Raw genomic sequence first — 19325 nt, forward strand, 5'->3', positions numbered from 1 at the left:
AGGAAATGTCACCAGTGGGTGACAGTGGGAAGCAGGGAAGGAGCTACCCGGGTGATGACTCATTCATTCTTCACACCATGGACATTAGTTTCCTGGTCCAAGGTCTTTATTTGTCTTGGGGTGTGTTGGGCTGCAATTGTAACCATTTAAAAATACCCGGAAACCCACCAGGCATTTTGGGTACCCCTAAAGGCAGTGATGGAGGGGTTCCCATCTGCGTTGGGGCAGCCTTTCTGCAGGCTGCACCCTGGCATGAGGACAGGAAGGACATACAGACACAGAGTTTGCCAGTGCTAGAGTGGCCCCATCCCATCCGTTGCCTGCACCTGCTGTGCCCACCAAGGCTTGCCCCTGGCTTTGGAGGGGGTGGGGAGCAGCCCCAGGGCGCTCAGGGCGCACACGCGGCCGGGCTGGGAGGAGGCTGGAGACGCTGGCTGAAGCCCGCATGCTGAGGGCTCTGCCACAACACCCATGGCAGCATTACATCCATTTACAAAGCTCAGCAACCGCCTCCTTCGGCCTCCCTGGAGGAGTGCCCTGCACGCAGGGCAGGAGCAGGGCTGGAGGCCACTGTCATCCTCTCCTGCCACCAGAGCCATGCATCAGGCCTCCCACACCCACAGTGGGGAGAGCAGGAACCTGCTCATGGCCCAGACGAGACACGGGGCACCTTAGCCCCATTGCAGACCCTCTTCCCATCCTCTTCTGAGACCCCCAAGTCCCCCCTGTCCCTCCCAAGGACAGTTATTTTCACAGTCACTGCTGCCCACTACTCAGGGGCCCCATTCCCCCAGGGATGTGGAGCGAAATCCTGCACCACACCAGGGCTTTTCTTTGCAGTTTTAGTTTCCATCGTTGTCGGAGGCAACTGGGTTTCACACTCCTCACCCAGGAGTGAAATGCTTGGTTTATCTGTCTGTCTTTCCAGCAAATTGCTGTCTGAGGGCAGAAAGGACGTGAAGGGGAGAGCAGAGCCAGAGCACAGGGAATAATTCTGCCCCAGGACCCTGGGTGAGGATGTCCGAGGGGACTCTCAAGGGAAAGGAAGCATCTTGCCACATCTGTTAGGGTCCAATCTTGATTGCCTTCACAGGGGACCTGGCTAGGCCAGCAGGACTCCCCATTAGCCTGCCTTAGCCAGCCTGGTCCAAGATGTCTAGCAAATGTTTGACCCTGGTTTCTTTTAATTTCTTGGGTTATAAACGCTTTATAAGCCAATGGAAAGCATCCAGCATTAGCCCATCTGCATGCAGACAAGCTCTGATGCCTTGGAAATGGTCAGCTGGGGAAAAAGGTACATCCAGTCTTAGGAGAAACACTGATGCCATTTGGCCAATCTCAAGAGCATGGAGCTGGGAAGGGCTCCTGATGACCACATCTCCTCTTGCCTCTGGCTTTCCTGGTGGCTCCCTGAGCTAGTCCCCAGGCCCAGGGTGACTGGAAGGACCTGCAGCTCAGAAATGCCTTGGATTTTTGTCAGCGTTGGATGAAGGGCATCCTCTGCAATCACTGCACAGTCTGCACTGTTGTGAGTTGGGAGCAGAAGACCCCCCGCTGGCAAAGGAGGCAAAGGGAAGGGTTTCCATAAGGTTTCTGAAGTGGTCCCTGAGTACCAGTTTATCTGGCTGTGCCAATGTTCCTGTACTGGCACATGAGAAGGTGCTTGAAGGTTTTCTTGAAAGTGGCATTGCAGAGGGCGTAGCAGGCTGGGTTGATGGTGCTGTTGACATAGCAGAGCCAGTAGCCGATGGACCACACTGTTTCGGGCACGCAGGTCTCACAGAAGGTGTTGATGAGGACCATCACGTTGTAGGGTGTCCATGTGAGTATGAAGGCCAGCAAGATGGCAAATATGGTTCGGGTGACTTTCTTCTCTCGGGCAGCCATCTGGCGCTTCTTCCGTACTTGGCTTCTGGCAATGCTGGCAAACTTCCTGGCAACATTGACTGGGCGGCTGTTGGCCAGGGAGTTGTGGTTAGAGGCACCTGACTTGGCTGGGACAATCTCAATGGCGGTGACACATTCGGTCCCAGTCTGTTTGGTGACAATCTTAATCTTGGACCACTTGGAAGTTGGGTTCACCCGAGCCTTGGCTGGACTCTGTCCTTGCCCTGCTGGCAAGACTTCTGCTGTGGGCTTGTCTTTTGTGGTCTGGGTCATGCTGACGCTGCTGGACTCATTGGATGTCTCCTTCTCCTCCTGATGGCCAGTGGCCTCTGTCTGTGCAGATGGTTGGTCATCCACTTTCCCATTCCTCACCTCCTCCTTCACCTCCACGGCCCTCTTGGGAGAATTATTGTTGTTCTGTTTGACCATGGGGCCCTTGAGGAATCTGAGGGACTTGGCTTTCCTCTCTTTCCTGCTCTCAGGCTTGTGCCTCCTTACCCTGCTTCTGCTGGCCAGGGAGATGTGGATGTACAGCACTGTCATGATGACCACGGGCAGGTAAAAAGCAGCAATGGCTGTGCCAAATGTCACCGCGGGGTTGGAGAGGAACTGGATGTAGCATTCCCTCTCAGGGACTGTCCTCTTGCCCACAATGAACTGCCAGAACAAGATGGCAGGGGCCCAGAGAATGAAGGACAATATCCATGCGGCCGCAATCATTAGCCCTGCCATCTTGGTGGTCCTCCTGGCCGGGTATGTCAGGGGCTTGGTGACACAGAAGTACCGGTCAAAGCTGATGATGAGCAGGTTCATGACAGAGGCATTGCTCACCACATAGTCCAGAGCCAGCCACAGGTCGCACACCACGGCCCCCAGTGGCCAATAGCCTTTGATGATGTAGACCGTGTAGAGGTTCATGGAGAAGACCCCGATGATGAGGTCTGCACAGGCCAGGCTGAAGAGGAAATAGTTGTTGACAGTCTGGAGTTGGCGGTTCACCTTGATGGAGAGCATCACCAGGATGTTCCCCACCACGGTGACAAGACTGAGCGAGCCGGTGACAGTAGCAATGAAAACCAGCTCCACTGTCTTGTAGTTGGTGGGAGGCTGCACAGCCACCTCAGAGTGGTTGCCCAGGGTGAAGTTGTCATAGGTCAGGTTGGCCATCTTTGCCTGCCAGGGCTGAGCAGAGAGGTTGTGCATGGGATCTGCAAGGAGAGTGAGGACAGAAAGGGAGAATATCAGATCTGCCAGCCTGTCCTGGCAGCATTTCCTCAATTTTCCAGGCCACCACTACTGTTGGCTAGTGCTCAAAAATCTCCCAGCATTCCTGGACTTCTCTCTCCCACTGCAGGAGTCTGTTGGAGGCATTTCTTGTGTCCCTATTTAGCAGTAGAGGAGACAAATGAGTTGCAAGAAGCAGGAAAGGGGCTAAGACAGTCCCATGGTCAGGGTGTGATGGTCCCTTCTTTGCATATCCCAGTGGGAGCACAACCTCGTGTGGCCCAGGGAGGCACACGGGGAGGCCAAAAGGCTGGGGGAAAAAGGACTGCAGAGCCCAGGGGGATGTACATACAGCACTCACTGCCAGAACAGCACAGCATGAAACCAGTGCTCTGCCCCAGGGACAAGAGCAGATTTAGGTATGCCCCCGGCATGTTCCACTGACCTCCCCAAAGCACTCCCCAAGAGGAGCCTAACCCACAAAACCCTTGCCGTGGTCTGCTTGGCTCACCTGTGTCTCTCACAGCAAAAATCTCCTTCTGGAAGATGAAATCTGGGAGAAGGAAAACAGCAAGTTACACCACAGCTTGCGTGCATCCCACAACATCTTACTGAGAGCAGCAGCCTGTCCAGCAGAGGTGGCCCTGACCAAAGGGTGACACTGCTGAGATACAGATGCTGAAAAGCCAAGAAAGGCTGAAGAGGGGTAGTTTGGCATGGTGCAGTGCACAGCGCAGCAGGCTCAGAAAAGGGAGGGAGCTGCACAAGTGCCATCAGTCAGTGATGCTGGGAAGTGATGACTCCTTCCCCCAGTCCCACATCACAGTGCAGCTGCAGCCACCCAGGCTAGGAGATGTACAGTGTGGAGTCAGACACCTCATCATGATACATGGAATTATTTATGAAAAGTGATGGGAATTATGGAGGGAATTACTACTTCATCCAAACCAAGATGCCTATGGTTAATCAACCAGGGTAAGAGTAGAATGGACCTTAAAAAAAATCAATAGATGAGAAGTGCTGTATTAAGATGAAAGGGAATTTCCTGGAAAGCAAAGGAAAAGCAAAGGCACTGAGGGAGTTTGACCGGACAGAAGAACTTCCCATTGAACCTGTCTCTCCCACACTACCCAGGCCTCCAAAACATGATGGCCCTTCACCAGCCTCACCCTGGCCTCTGGGGGCATCCCAACCCTGCCAGACCATCAAGGGCAGCCCCTCCAGCAACTCCTCCTGGTGCCCAGGGCAGGAGTTCAGCCCCAAGGGCACTGCTGCCAGGAAACCAGCAGGAGCCAGCGAGTGTCCCCACACTGGGAGCGCTCGGCACAGTGTGTCTGGCTTGGGTGATGGCTCCAAATGCCTGGGACTCCAAAGCTGATTTTGCTGAATGTATAATTGTGCCATTAACAGGCACCTCTTCCAAGACAGGTCTGACAGGCTTTGAGATCAGTTTGTCTATTTTAAGTATTTGAAAAGAAATGCCCTTTTCTTTCATCTGTGGTGAGGGTAGGAGATGTCTGCCACCAGCAAATAGCCAACTTTTTAATATAAGCACTTTCTAAAAAGATACAGGTGTAATTTAATGGAAATGTGGCTGCTGAGATGCTAAAGCATGGGTCTGATGTAGCCATTTAGGCAGCTTCTGCATTAGCAAGCTGTGATAATGGTGGAGTTCCTCTTACAGGTGCAAGGAAAAGAAGTGGGTGAGGGACAAAGAAATACCTCTCTGTCATTATCCTCTAAGCATGTCTATGAAGACAAAAGGCTTTTAAAAGAAAGCAGTTCCCTTTGGTCGATGCTACATGCCAGATATGGATGGGGTGAGGAACCCTGGTAGCATTGCCCAGGCTTGGAGCTTTGCACCCAGCTCCAAGCACAAGGGATTCATCAAGAGAGAGGGAAAAAGGTTTCTGCTGCCATCCTTCCTGGGCACCCAGCCAGGGATGTGAGAAGAGGTGATAAGTGTATAAAATGGCTCAGAAATATATAATCATGGCAGTTTGGGGGTTGGTTTCAGTACAATTGAAATGAGTTTTAATTTCTTCACTTTGATGAGATGGGAAGATTTAACTGTCATTCTTGTAACAGCTAATCAAACTGATCAGACAAGCTAGCAATCATGCAGACATCTACCCCAGCTCTTCCAAGAAGAATTTGAAAGTCTTGAAAAGAAACCTTTCCATCGTCTCCGCTAAAATGTGGGTTTCAGTTTTCTCACTTTTGTTCATGAACTGGCATCCTCTTCTAAGTGTGTCTAATTAATTATCAGCCTTGACAGGGGCTTGTGTTCTTAGTTACCCAAAGTGAGAAAAGTCCATCTCAACCCCGAACTGTTCTGTACGTGTCCCAAGACCGGGAGCCCCATACGCGAGCCTTTGGATGCCACCCAGAGGTCAATGTCGCAAATTGGTGTGAGGAGGCAGAGGCAGCTGCCGTCTCAGGGTGGAGGGCTTAAACACTGACTACTGTGAAAAAAAGCCTTCACCTAATAGCAAAAAATAAAGCAATCCCCTGTTTGAGGGAAGGAGGAGGACTGAAAATGTTTAAAGGTGTGAAGATAACATACAACACAGACAGAGCAACACGTCTGAGCTGGCAGCTCTGTACACTGCTCACCCTTGCCTCAGATCCCCTGGCTATTCTCTGCCGCACCCCAGCCCACCAGGCATCCCTTCTTTCCCCATCTTCTACTCTCCATTCCCCTGTCTCTCTCTTCTGCCCCCAACACCCTCTCTGAGCTCACTGGGACGACTCAGCACTACCTTTGCCTTCCTGAGCAGAGGAAGCAACTCAGTCTGGAGCTGGGAGAAGGCCAGGGATGCTACAAATTTGGTAGGTTTGTGCAGCTGACCAAGCCATGCATAATAACTGAATGGGCACTAGGGATAGATCTCTGCCTGTGAGATGGAGAACGTGCAGGCTGTTTGGGAAGGGCCTGGGTGAGAGCACAGCCCTCAGGCAGTCACACACCTCTGTCTGCATCCTCATAATGTGTCCAAAGATGGAGAGGGCACACAGGAGACCTGTGGAGCTGCACCAAACTCAGCAGTGTGACACCATCTCCACCCTCATGCCAGCCACATCACTGTTCCCAGAGCAAGACACCAGACACCAGACACCAAGGGACCTCTCCAGGACTTGGTGTCTCTCCACTAAATGCCCTCCCTATGTACTCCAGTGCCCAATGCTTGCTCCCTGCACCTCCAGGAGTGCATTTCTTCTCTCCCTCCCCGCATAGCCCCTATCCTACATCACACTCTCTGTCTTCATTCCCTTTTGCACCCTACTTTCATGATGACACCACAGACAGGGAGGAGACATAGCCTTGACAAAGCCGAGAGAACACTTTAGAAGGGTTCCTAGGGCTGACACCCTTACCTGTGACACCAATTGGCTTTTCAGCCTGCATACAACCATTCTTTCTCAGACAGTGCTCTCTCACACCTGCTTGCACCAGCCAGATACAGCAAATTCCCTCAGACTTTTGGCAGTGATTTAAAGCTGGTTTTCTCCTCTCCATCGAAGCTGTTGGAAGACTCCAACTCTTTACTGATAGCATCCTCCAGTCCAAGTGTTTCTGTGGCTGCCATAGTGGCCACCAATTGTGTCATCAAGGGAAATACCTTTCCCTTCTCACACAGCCACAGATCCAAGCAGAGAAAATTGTAATTTGAGTGGGGTCCAACTACTGTGGGCCGTGGGCACAGCAGGGTCTCCACTGCTGCCAGCAATCATGGGTGTGACCACTCTGGTGTGAGGATTCAACTTCAGAGCAAGAGCAAAGCCAGTGCTCTGTCGCAGGGTGACACCCAAGACCACAGCAGAAAACTCCTGCTATTTCCTTGCTGTACCTCATGTGCCTTACCAGCAAACCTTCCCAGGCTGTCAGCTCCTACAAAGTGCCTCACAGCCTCTTGCCAGGTAGGAGAGGAGAAAGCCCTGTCATGGACTGCTGGTGACCATCCTCTACCCAAGAATCTGCAGTAGCTGGAGGCTGGTGTTCCATCGGCTGCAGTTCATGACTGAACACCTGCTGAGCACCCAGCTCACATGGCATGGAGGGTTTAGCTCCCTCCCGCCCCTGCTGCTCCTTATGTGGAAGGAACTGGCTGCCCTCTGCACCGGCACAGCAAAGGCTATGGGAGAGGTTGGTATTACACACACCCATGTGATGGTGGCACCTCAAGCTGTGGGATGAGCTCCTGGAGCAAGCAGCCCTCCTGCCCCAGTGTTCCCCTCCTCTTCTCTCTGTACTGCACAGCCTCCCTCTGCTCCACAGCCCCTGTCCCACCTGTCATCACCAGCCATCTCCTTTCCTATTTTGACACTGCCCCATCCCAGCATCATCCTCAGGGCTGGGGATACCCAGGGTGCAGGTGCAAGTGGGGGCAAAGCCATGTCTGGTCCATATGCAGCTGAAGTGACATTCTGCCTCTGGGAATGAGCAGAGCTCTGCAAGGAACCCCATCATAAAGCAAGCCCCACACTGGCACACCAGTCTGGGGAGGAAGATGTTCACAGGGGAAGGAGCGGAATTGGAGAAAGCTGTGCTTTAGCAGACACCTCTGAGCGTGAGCTGCTCCCAGAGGAATTGGGCTTTAGCCCTGCATGGGTTTGGAGCAACAGCACAACTGAAAGCGACCTCGAGCCCGGGGACAGGATGGAGGGGCTGTGGCTGTCAGCTCCTGGCTGAATGGATCCTGTGGGGCTCTGGGTGCTGCCTGTCTCCAGGAGGGAGGGAAGGTGGCCCCCTCCACCACAGGAACATTTCAGGAGAAGGCACACATCACCTCTGGGTGCCAAAGGCTGGGCCTGGGCACATCGCCTTTGGTGTCCCATTTGGAAAAAGCTGGGCCAGCCCTACTGTCTTGGCCTTCCTAAAAGTGCAGAGAGGGTAAAAGTCTTGACAGGATTAATCCTGTCAGGTTAAACTGCTGATGTGATGTGGGGCTGGGCAGTTTGTGCAGCCACGACCACAAGGAGGAGAGGAAAGAGAAAAAAGAGGGAACAGAAGACACTAGACATTTATGGCTCACGCTCACAAAGGGAAGGTATACTTAGGGTAGGGTGGCAGTTTGTGGTGCTAATTGCATTATCTAATAGCTGTTAATTAGTTCCTGAATCATAGCACCACTTTACAACTAGTGAAGGGTTGTTCTGGTTGACAGATTCACACTCCTCGGAGTGTGAAGACAGAATTCCTAGATACTGGGAACCTTAGAAATACAACATACGAGAGAAGACAGAGGGCAGGCCCTGTGTCTGGCAGGGGGAGGGTTGGTGTTGGTCTGCTTCCATGCCTCTGTGCTGGAATGATGAAGGCAATAAACAACCAGAAAAACAGAAAGGAGATAGGGGTCAGCAGGATCTGTTGTGTTAAAATGGCAGGGCTCCCCCTGCCCTCCAAGATCCAGATGGTGGCTGTGCTTTCACCCCTCTGGTCAATTGATCCCTGAAGTCCTAATCCTGCTCCAGAGGAGATCAGAGCCATGTGGAACAGGAATTGTTTCGTCAGTAACATATGGGGTGGTTCTGAGCATTTGGTTTTTCCATTGAATAATTTATTCTTCTTTCTTCCTCTGCTTTTCAACTCCTGAGGGAAAGCAATTTCCTCTATCCCACAAGTTAAAACCTCTGATAGGTTTTCCTGGAGCCACTGGAGAAGCAGTAAGTTCAGTGGCACAGGAGCAGCCAGCTTTCAGGGGAAGGTGAGGGGACCAGGGAACCCCCGTGTGCCTGACATGCATTGTGCATCAGGTTTGTAAAATCCGCTGTGTCCAGGGCCAGAAGGGAGTGTTGCAGTTGAGTAAGCCCAGCACCCTCCAAGCAAGCCAGGAGCCTCCCTGCCTCGGCTGCTGCCTGGAGCGACGTGGCTGATGCTGGCTGTCAGAGGGAAGCCGAGGCGCCGCACCCGAGGTGGCTTGCGCCCGGCTGTGGCAAGTGCTCACCGGCGGAGCCGGGGCTGCTGAGCTGCTCCTGCAGGCAGAGCCCAGCCCAGCAGCCCCACCAGCACCCCACAGCAGCCAGAGCTCCACCCCTGCCCAAACTTGCCTGCACTTGCCTGTGCCCCCAGCACTTGCCGGTAATGTGCCCTTTGCAGGTTGTAAGAGGCTGCATGTCATTTATCCACAGCACCACCAGACAAGAAGCAAGCCAGTGAGAAAGTGTTTTTTAAAAAGTAATTGAAAGGTCACTCCTATAAATAGCCTACCAGCACACTGGTCATTCTGACAATTAATTAACCTCCTGTCACCCAATTATTAGGCCAAATAAATAACCTATCAGTGGAACATTACTAGCAAGTGTGCATGGCAAATGCCATGCAAGTCAAAGTCCAGCCTTACCCTGCTGTGCCCGGCCTGCAGCTCCCAGGCACTGGCGACTCCCCAGCAGCTCCCACGCCTGGACAGTAGCATCCCGAGGGGAGAAGACTCACCATGGAAGCATCACAGTGGGATGAGGGGGACACAGTGCCCTCTCCCCAACGCCCTCTGCCTCAGCCGCCCCAGGGCTGCAGCTCCCTGCTGGTGGCAGAGCTCAGGCCATGTCGCTGAGCTAGGGAGGTGCTGGGTTTCCAGCTGAGCCTGGGCTGGAGCCACACTTCTCCCCTCCCATCCACTGCATTAATGCTCTCTGCCTCAGAGAGATGCTCATGTTCTTTTATATGCCTGGGCTGGAGTTTTAACAGAACCCAGCTGTTTCAAGGCAGCACAGCAGAAATAACCCCACTGCAGCTACAGGTCCCACTGCCGGGAAGGGCTCTGGGACCAGCCAGCAGAGAGGAAAGAGGGGAGTGAGACGGGACTGCAGCAACAAGTGACTGCCTGGATTGGCTGGGCTCTTCCCAGGGAGAGGTTAGTGGCCAGGACCTGGTTAGATCCTGTGGGAGAAAGAATGGTGGAGGAGGGACTGAGAGCTAAAGGGGCAATTGCTGCAACACCTAAGAGCTGTTTGCTTAGAAGAGCAACTCCCCCTGCCCCAGGGACAGGCCTTGCCTGGGGATAGCAAGGGGGAAGGACTTGGCTCTTTTTGGGAAGTCAGCTGTAGGGAAGCCCCCTCACCCTGCCACAGCCCCCGCAGCCACAGGTGCCTGTGCCAGGTCCCTACCATCCACATGGGGGAATCTGCCTCCCAGGCCTGTCCCAGGTGCCAGGGCTGGTGCTGAATAAGGCAGGGGCTGGCCCCATGCAGAGACCTGCAGCACCCTGCATGCACCCTCTTTGTCCCCACAGTCCCATGAAATGTAGGTGGAGATGCAGCTCGGGCAGTCAGAGATGCAGTGCTGCTCTGGCAGAGGAGACATGTTTCTCTGTAACTCACCCCGGAGCTGAGACACCACAGGGAGCAAGCAGTAAGGTGCTCATCTGAAATTTTGAAGACCTGACAATGGAAACAAGAGCCCCTTGCCCCACAGACCAGCATGAAGCTCTACAGGGTTTTGAGAGGACAAATGAGCCAGCTAAGCAATGGATGAGAGAAAAGAGCTGATGCCCTGAGCCAAGGGCAAAAAATCAGGCAGGAGCAAGAACCGCTGGATGGATGTGTATGTGAGAGCCCTAGTCCTGGGAAGCAGATAGATGGGAATCTTTGGGGTGCTAATGAAAAAGGAAACTGAAAATACTAGACCCCATTTGGCCACAAGACCTGCCAGAGGATTTGGAGTTTTTGCCTGAGCAAAGAGATAGAGTGAAGAAGAGGAGCTGTGGCAGAAGGTGGGCAAGAGAGCCTAGGGTATGGACAGGCAGAATGGAAAATGTGGGGTCAGGGTGCCAGAGGAGGAGAGCAGGTATGAAATCCCTACAACAGAGAAGAGGAGGGATGGAGAGGAAGGAGGTGAGAATAGTCTTGGCGTGCCAGGGAGACATTACTTATCTCCTCTACAGAAAAGTCCTAAGAAAATCTTCTGAGGAGGGACCTCATACAGAGATATTGCCTGCAAACCTCTCCCTGCTGCCTTCTCTGGAGGCTCCCACCAGTTCCTTGCTGGGCAGAGTGGGAGCCGTGCTGGAGCTGGAAACCTCTGTGGGCTGCAGCTCTCTGGCTCAGGCAGCCAGCTCTGCCTGGAGTCACCTGTCTCACTGCAGGATGGTGATCCCCAGCTCGTCGTGCTGGTTCTGAATGAGGCAGGGGCTGGCCCCCATGCAGAGATGTGCAGCACTCTACACTCACCCTTTTCGCCCCACAAGGGCTCCATGAGCTGTAGGGTGGGGATGCAGCTCAGACAGTCATGGACAAAGTACTGCTCACCCCATCCTAATGGTTCAGGCAGCACCCCACAGCACAGGGCAGGGGTTTTAGTCACCTCATTGACAGGGACTGCACATAGTAGCAGAGGGTTTCATAAGTTGAGCATGACTTATGGGCCTTGATGAGTTATCTGAGCTCTGCAAGAAGCATAGAGACGACCATGCTAGACACTGCTCCTAAGTGCTGCAGAAAGGCAGGCCCAAGGCCAGGCAATCCATGCCTGTTTTCAGGCAAAGACAGATGCCAAAAGGGTTTCATTACTCTCCACTCCTCTCTGTACATATGCATGCACTTTTTTGGCCTTATCTGGGACTGCACATGATGTAACTGTCAGCAGAGGAGGGATCCAAACTACCCCAGAGGCACTAGAGACAGCGAGATGCCAGCTACTCTCTTTCCCATCTCAGTCATGCAAAGATCCCTCAAGGACCTTAATCCCTCTTCAGCAGAGCCAGTCTGCCGTGCTGCCTGGGACTTGGGAGCTGACACTGACACTGGGAGGGTCTGCAAGTGAGGGGTCAGTGAAGCACGGTGCCATGGAGGCCTCTGGAGAGCTGCTCTGTGACCTGGAGCGGATGCAGGGGCCCGGGACATCGTGTTTGAAGACTCATGTTTTCAAACCTCAGTGTTGCACAACTGCAGCTGAGTTTCCCACAGACAAATCAATCTAATTCTGCTTAAGAAGGCTGAAGACATTAACCCATTAACTGGCCAATGCAACCAAATTCACTGGGAGCCTTAATCGTGGTGATGACATTTCACTTCCAGACAATTCCAGCTGAGGCTCCTGGTGTCAGCCCCCACTGTCTCCTCTGTCAAGCTGCAAGGTGCTATCCAATATGTTAGATTTAAAAGCAGTTGTGGTACCAGAGGGGCTGCTTCTCTGTCTGACTTTCTTGGCTGGAAGAGCACAGCCACCCTCAATAGCTCAGTAACACGCCGAGAGCTCAGGCCAAGCCTGCTGAGCTCAAGGAGCTCCATGGTTTGCACTGAATTCTGCCTTTAAAGGACAAAATTCCTAGCTGCTGTCCCTCCTTCACCAACTGACCTGGGATGTAACTCCTCTCCGAGGCTCTTGAAAACAAGTGAACAGCCCTGTGCTTCCCCATGTCCCTCTCCAGCTCTCTCTGAGTCACTGGAACAGGTGGGAGAGGTTCCTCTGCAGCCACACGCCTCAACCTGCCTAATGCTGGGGTAGGAGGTGGGAAGGGAACGGGGGCATCTCTGCCACTGCCTCAGGCACCGAGTGGGAATAGGGCACACATTGCACAGGACATAAAGGCGTGATGGGGACAGGGTCACAGCAATGGAGAAGAGCCACTGTCACACACAGCTGTGATTTGCAGGACCTCCAGCAGTAGTTTTGAGGATTGTCAGAGGGACAAAGCACTGTGCCTACAGCCATTGCATTTGCAGGCTTGGACAGGCTGGTGATGTTAATTTTCTCTGCAAACTTGCATCATACAAGGTATAAACGGAGCCTTTGTTGGAGTTCCTCCTCCATGTGGTGCAGCCTCAGGGCTGAAGGCATCTCTGGAGAGTCCCGAGAGCAGCCCCAGAGCAAAGGTGTGAGCAGCTGTGCCCGGCACGCAAGGGGTGGGGCTGGGGAGCATCTCCAGCAGCGCCTCATTTGCAATGCTCACAGTGACAGGGGACTCAGGGTCTGAAGATAGGTCAAATGATGTTGTCCTGGCACAGAGTCAAGTCCCAAGAGGATCGGTGCATCGATCGTCAGGGAAGGTGAGATGGCTGCCAACAGGCACAAGGAGTGAGGACACCCAGGTGTCTCTAGCTGGGGGAACAGGGACTGGTTGTGTGTCTCCTGCTGAAACTCTGTCTCTAAGCATCAAGGGGAGGATCTGTATATATGAGACACCTTGCCCTGTGTTCATGCACCAGCAAAATACTGGAATCATGGGCCAGCCTGACCAGGGAACACTCGCCCCAGATTAATTTGTCTAGGAATTGCCTAACTCCTTGAAGCTTCAGTAAATTAATTTGTCTGAATACAGGGCAAGGGCCCACCTCGGTGTGTTCAAAGGTCTGGATGCAGCAAGACTATGACATGCCTAGAGGCTTAAAAGGATGTCATGATGGGCTGTGCTCCTGAGGACAGTCAGGGCTGGCACACTCCCCCACTTGGGAGTTGGACAGCAGCCACACATTCGGGCTCACCTCTTGGTCTGCCAGGGCCCTGGGCAGGAGAGCGCATCAGTCTTCCTTAAAGCTGGTGTCTGCTTTCTGTCTGGTCACACAGATCCCTCAGAAGAAGGATGTATATGGCATGGTTCCAATCACCAGCTTGAAGAGGCTTCAACACTGCCTGGATGTGGAGCCTCACTGCAACCATTGGTACCTGGCATATTCGTGGTGGGTGCTGGTGCTTGGGCAGGCTAAAGAGCAGTCAGCAGAGGATGCTGGGATGGAATTAAGAGAGGAAAGGAAGTACATGGGAATGATCTGATCCAAAACTCCCATTTCCTTGCTGTGTCAGATCCTGCACTCTCATATCTCCCCAAAACATGTATTTTAAATGTGCAGTTTTAGACCCAGCCCAGAATGGATGCTGAAATGCAAAGCAGATCTCCTCTCTTGTCTTACTGGAGAGCAATGAGGGTACAGACCCGTGTCAGACTGAGGAGCAATTGGCTTGAGGACAATGCCCGCTTCTCCAGAAGATGCCCATCAAAGCCCTGACATAGCATGCCAAGGAGAAGGGGTCAGCTTCCTCACAAGAAACAGTTGCTGCGTGTCTGTTCATGTGGAAAGAGGAGCTGTGTTTGTGCAGAAAGCAGCAGCCCCTTGCAAACAGCCTCCATCTCCCTCTCCTCTCCCAGCTGATCTCCCCGCTGCCTTTGCAGAGCTGCATCTGCCACTTCGGCTGGGTGCTCACCAAACCTCTTCACCTCTGCGGATGCTGCTGGTCAGGGCTCAGCAGGGCAGAGAAGGGATCAACACAAAGGTGTGCTAGGGACTGCTTTGCATCAGCTGCTCCTCCTGGTCTCACTATTTTTATTCCCTGTTTTTGTATTTTTTTTTTTCTTTTTTATTCTGGGGAGATATTTGTCATTTTAAGAACAAACAACAAAACCCCAACCATGGCAAAACCTGCCATCAATGGGGTGCTTGTGGGGACAGTTAAAAGAGAAAAATCATGCTCCTTCTGCAAACTCAGAGTAATTGGATCACAGAATTAATTAATCATTTCAGTTAATTTCTCTTCTATGAAAGAAAACAGACTGACCTGCTGAGACAGGTATGCCCCTCGCATGAATAAACAAACCACTTTTACTGGTAGCCCTTCTCCTGCCAGCTTTCCTCTGCCCACTCAGCAGGTCACTCCCAGGGCTGCTGCTGCTCTATCCAGCAAAAAAAAAAAAAAGTGGCTGCCACTCTGAGCAAGGGCACGTTGGCTTGGCTTCTGCAGGAACCAGGGCTGCTGCCCAAACTGCACCCCTGCTCCCATCCCCACCTTCCACACCCTGGGCTCCCACCACTGGCCGCCATCCTGGCTGAAGGCTGAGCCAGGGATGGGTCGCTGATGAGGATCTCCACTGGATGCCTTGCTCTTTGCTGGATGTCCCGTGGGGGCCTAGTCCAGGCTGGAGAGCAGCAGCAGGTGCTCAGATCACAGGAGTTAGGGCGTTAGGAAGCAGGAGGTGGTGCCCAGCAGTAGAGACAGCGAAAACATCTTGGTGTCACCTGTGATTTCAACGTGAGCATTGTCTCTGGTGCTGTTTTACCAAAAGCCTGGGCTCTGGGATCCTGTCACCTGAGTATTTTGATAGACAGTGCCTGCATCAACAAGCCACCCAACTGCATTGGTAGCAACCCTTCTAGCCCCTCTGTTCACTCTGCAAGTTGTGCCAGAAGTCAAACCGCCTTTGGAGGTCACTCAAGGCAGTTGTGACAAAGCGGGGAGCCTCCAAATGCCCAAGCAGAGCCCATCTACCAGCAGGGCACAGGGGAACACCAGCTGCTTCTCAGGTCGGGAAGTATCTCCCTAGCCTTGGGCTTTCCAAAGACCAGCTAGAAAAATCCATCCACAGCACAATCAGAGGGGTTGAAAACAGGTGAGACAGAAGCCAGTGCTGCTTTTATTTAAGAAAAAATTATAAGAACTGTTCCCTGATTTGAAGCCAATGTTATTATTTTGGAAAGAAAGAAGGGTGTGGCTGCCCGACTCTTGTCCAGAGAGCTCTCTTGGCACAGAGAGCACGGGGCAGCTCTGTCATTACCAGCATAAAGGGTGCAACAGGGCCAGAAAGGGCTAAAGGGAAGATGAGATCCACACTGAAGGAGTGAGTGGGCAAGATCTGTCTCCCTTGCAATGCCTAACCCAGCAAAGGGCTCTGTGAAGAGGGGGCAAACTTCTGCCTAGTCATGTCCTGGCCACAAACCATAAGCCCCAGAGGGGTTTGCCCAGTATGGTGACAAAGTATCCAAAAGATAGGGGATCCTCTCCCTGTTGCTCTTGTTGGAATAGTGAGGGAAGCAAAGAAAGCGTGCAGGTATTTGCTGTCCAGGAATGTCTCCTTCCAAGAGAAGGCACTAGCAGAGCAAATAACTCACACCCTAGGTTTCCTCCTGGGGGGTGCCTGCCCCTGGAGCCGCAGGGTGCTCATATTCCCTACTCAGGGTGCCGACAAGGCTGTTTCCTGGGTGACAAAAGGGACCCGAGGCTCCTCGGGCAACGGATCCCGGGAACGATGTTGGTTTGGATAGGAGCAAGGAAAGGGGGTGCCGGACATCACCCCGGTGCCCTGGCAGGGCTGCAAGGCTCCAGACATCCCGGGGCAGCGAACCAGTGCGAGGGTCCCGACCCGCGGGGCACCGCGGCGTTCCCGGAGAGACGCAGGAATGTGGGAAAGTTGGCAGAGACACCTCCCCCATTCCTGGGGCGACCGCGTGCCACGTCCCCCGGGGGTGCGGAGCCCCCTCCCCATGCACCCTGAAGCCATGCTGACACCCCCGCCGGACCCTGCGGGGGATGCCCGGCGCCCCCCGCCCCGCGCACACGGAGCCCCGAGCAGCGACTCACCGGGCAGCCCGGCCCAGGGCGCGCCGCCGCCCGGCGCCGAGCGGTTCTCAGCGGCCATGGTGCCGCGCCGCGCCCGCGGGGGCTCCGGCTGGCATGGCCCGGCCGGCTCCGGCTCCGGTCCCGGCTCCCGGTCCCGGCGGCGCCGCGCGCGGCGGAGGGGCGGGGAGAGGGGAGGGCCCGGCGCTGCCGGCTCGGCCCCGTCCTCCTCCCCCCGCCCCCGCCCGCCCCCGCTCCCAGATGTGTCGCCCCCAGATGTGTCGCCCCCAGATGTGCGCCCCCCTCGCCGCCACGAGAACGCGCCGGGGCGGGGGCGGGGAGGAGGGGGGCTCACGACGTCAGGAGCCGCTGCCAATCCCCCACGCCGCCGTTCCCCCCGTCTCAGATGCGGCTTCCCGTCCCCGCCGGCCAGATGCGCGGCAGCGCTCTTGCAGCACCCCGGACAGCGCTCCCGGGACCGCCCGCTCCCCGCGCCGGGCTCCGGCCCCGGCCGCAGCCCCGGCACCCGCCGGCGGGGATAAGTCCGGATCCGCCGAAGCCGGGAGCACCGGGAGCACCGGCGTCCCACGGCGAGACAGAGAGCGGAGCAGGGCGGCGCGGAGCGCGGCCCCTCACGGCCTGGGCAAAGGGAGGCCTCGACGCCTTCCCCAGTCCCCAAAAATCTCTGCCGGGTTGTCATTAACACTCGGAACTGCGGTGTTCATACAGAACAACAGCCTCATCAGGCAGCTCCACAACCAGCTGACTGACCGTCCCCCAGGTCTACCTTTTGGTAATGAGAAGGTGTCAAACAAGAAGAAACAAAGGGACAAAGGGGAAAAAAAAATGTTCCCTTTCCTGTACACCCTTCCCCTTCCCTCCACTTTATACCTAGAGCAACTCCCTTACCCACCCTCTGCCTCTCACTTGGGCTGTCTCACAGACACACGGGTATCATTTTCCCATCTGCTCGGCTCTCACACACACATGCATAGACACACACACAGACAAATATACGCCCCACTGGAACCCTCCTTTGAAGCGATTACAGCAGCAGATGGGTTCTTACCATCCATTCCTTCACCCCCTCACCCTCTTCTCATACCTCTCTGACTCTGGGAGATAGCACTTAACAAAAGCATGGTATTTTAAGTCAATGTCTCCTCTAAAGATGTGTCCAGTTCACAGACTGGACGTCTCTTTCCCCTAGATCCTGCAAACTGGTATCTTCTCCCTGCAAATGGAGACACATTTCTGAATTCCAGCAGAGAGAACATTGTTAAGGTAATTCAGACAAATTTCTCTGATGACACATCTCCCACTCCAGGTGCACCTCCACCCCTTGAAAAGGTTAAAGCCTTTTGGCACTCGCATCTGCTGCTGCCTTTGCACACCACGAGGCTCCTTCCACCGCAGGGAGGCAGATGCACCACCATTATTTTGATCACCACAGGCCACATTCTGGCATTTCTTTAGTGAGTTCAGTCAACCGGTATTTGTTTTCCCTCCTGCCTTCTTTGAGAAGAAAGAAGACAAAGCTTTCCAAATATTGGCTGGTGTGAAGCCACACGATTGCACTGAGTGCAATGAGGCTTTGCTGTCTCTTTTCAGCTTAACATCTGCCTGCACTCTTTTTGCAGTCACTGACCAAAACCCGTCAACTCCAGCCAGTTATTTGGAGTCTCTTGCTTTGTCCAAAGTCTTGACCTTGAATAAATACCATCCTCTCCTCCTCCTTCTTTCCTTCTAAAAAATTAATGTAAATAAACCTTTGTCACACTCTCATCAGACTCATCAGAGAGAGAACTCATCAGACTGAGGAAATATCTGCTTTAAAGACAATTTGATTGTGCTGGAGTTGGGTTATTTGATTGGACTCTTGTTTTAAACTACAAATCCCCATAGAAAGACAAAAGACTGTAATGAACAGTGAGATGTCTTCTTCCCAGGCTGATCAGTCATGGAGATAAAAATGTGTAACCAAATAAAAGACAAAACTTTCCAACTTCTAACTCTTAGCTTATCTATATGCACTCATTAGTCAGAAGCAGAATTTCTGAAAGCCTGGACTCACTGTACATATTCCAATTAAAGGCAGCACTTGTTTCTTTTGGCTTGACATATTCACACATTCCCTTCTCGTGGTCTGCCAGCAAATTTCACCACCATCTCTTGCTGCACCAAAGTGACATCACATTCCTTCCTGAGCCATGTCAGCACTGGTCATGAGCAACAGTTAATGCACTCCAGAACCAGAGCTCAGCTCCAAACCTTCCCCTGGCCACGGACATTGTGACAGGCTGTGAGGTGGGACAGGAGGAACTTGTGGTTCTCTCATAGAAGAAGCCAAGGGCTGACTTGACATCACAGTCAATGGCCCAAGCAAATGAAGGGCCTACCTTACTCTCTTTTGGGATTAAGACCTGTGACAGCCTGAGACTCTTGCTGGACTGACCCAGCTTGGTCTGGGGGAGTTACCAGGCAGTAAACCCAGCTGTCACCTTGTAGGGATACGGGATACTCCTGGAACTGTCTATTTTTCATGTAACTGCACATCTCCTGCTTTTTTGTATCACTGTGCTTCCAGCCTCTATTTTTTGGAATAGCTTCTTTGTCTTATTTTTTCTTTTCAGCCATGCTGTGCTGTGCCTGCTCTCTAATCAGCATTAGCTAGTCTTCCATTATCAGTTGGCAGTGATCCATCACACTCCTCCATTTCAAAAACTGCCCTTACACCAAAACACCATAAACACCTAGGAACAGACAAAGCCACTCCTCTCACCTCTGCCTCTGAAGTGGGGGATATACAGAAACTGGTGGCAAGTGACCACCTTGATACTCCACCTTGGCTTTTGGCAGCTCCCATCCATAGCCATCCTGAAGCAGAATGGTTACCTCACTGAGCAAGTGCACAGGAGATGAATGTTTCTGAAGAACATGAAAAGCCGTT

At 53.3% G+C, this 19325-nt stretch overlaps 1 protein-coding gene across 2 annotated transcripts; it reads right to left on the bottom strand.

The window, feature by feature from the left end:
• Positions 1-88: 88 nt before the first annotated feature.
• On the bottom strand, positions 89-16479 carry CHRM4 (cholinergic receptor muscarinic 4). 2 transcript variants are annotated; one of them, XM_077784171.1, is made up of 3 exons: positions 16400-16479; positions 3623-3664; positions 89-3095 (listed from the first exon to the last, which is right to left on the bottom strand). In XM_077784171.1, exons 1-3 carry the CDS (start codon positions 16455-16457, stop codon positions 1618-1620), a joined length of 1578 nt encoding a protein of 525 aa, XP_077640297.1. In that variant the 5' UTR covers positions 16458-16479; the 3' UTR covers positions 89-1617. The 2 variants fall into 2 exon arrangements, with proteins under 2 accessions (XP_077640297.1, XP_021389065.2); XM_021533390.2 differs by lacking the exon at positions 3623-3664 and having other exon boundaries at positions 16400-16474.
• Between the last annotated feature and the right edge of the window lie 2846 nt (positions 16480-19325).

Source organism: Lonchura striata, chromosome 6 (assembly GCF_046129695.1).
Source record: "Lonchura striata isolate bLonStr1 chromosome 6, bLonStr1.mat, whole genome shotgun sequence".
In the NCBI taxonomy this organism is placed as follows: domain Eukaryota; kingdom Metazoa; phylum Chordata; class Aves; order Passeriformes; family Estrildidae; genus Lonchura; species Lonchura striata.

What these genes read in the sequence shown, in the direction of transcription:
- CHRM4 (XM_077784171.1), bottom strand. Translation starts at nt 16,457, where the DNA reads ATGGCCGCTGAGAACCGCTCGGCGCCGGGCGGCGGCGCGCCCTGGGCC. An exon ending in GCCCTGGGCCGGGCTGCCCG is followed by an intron (nt 3,665 to 16,399) that starts GTGAGTCGCTGC and finishes TCCTTCTCCCAG; the next exon opens with ATTTCATCTTCCAGAAGGAG. An exon ending in TTTTGCTGTGAGAGACACAG is followed by an intron (nt 3,096 to 3,622) that starts GTGAGCCAAGCA and finishes CTCTCCTTGCAG; the next exon opens with ATCCCATGCACAACCTCTCT.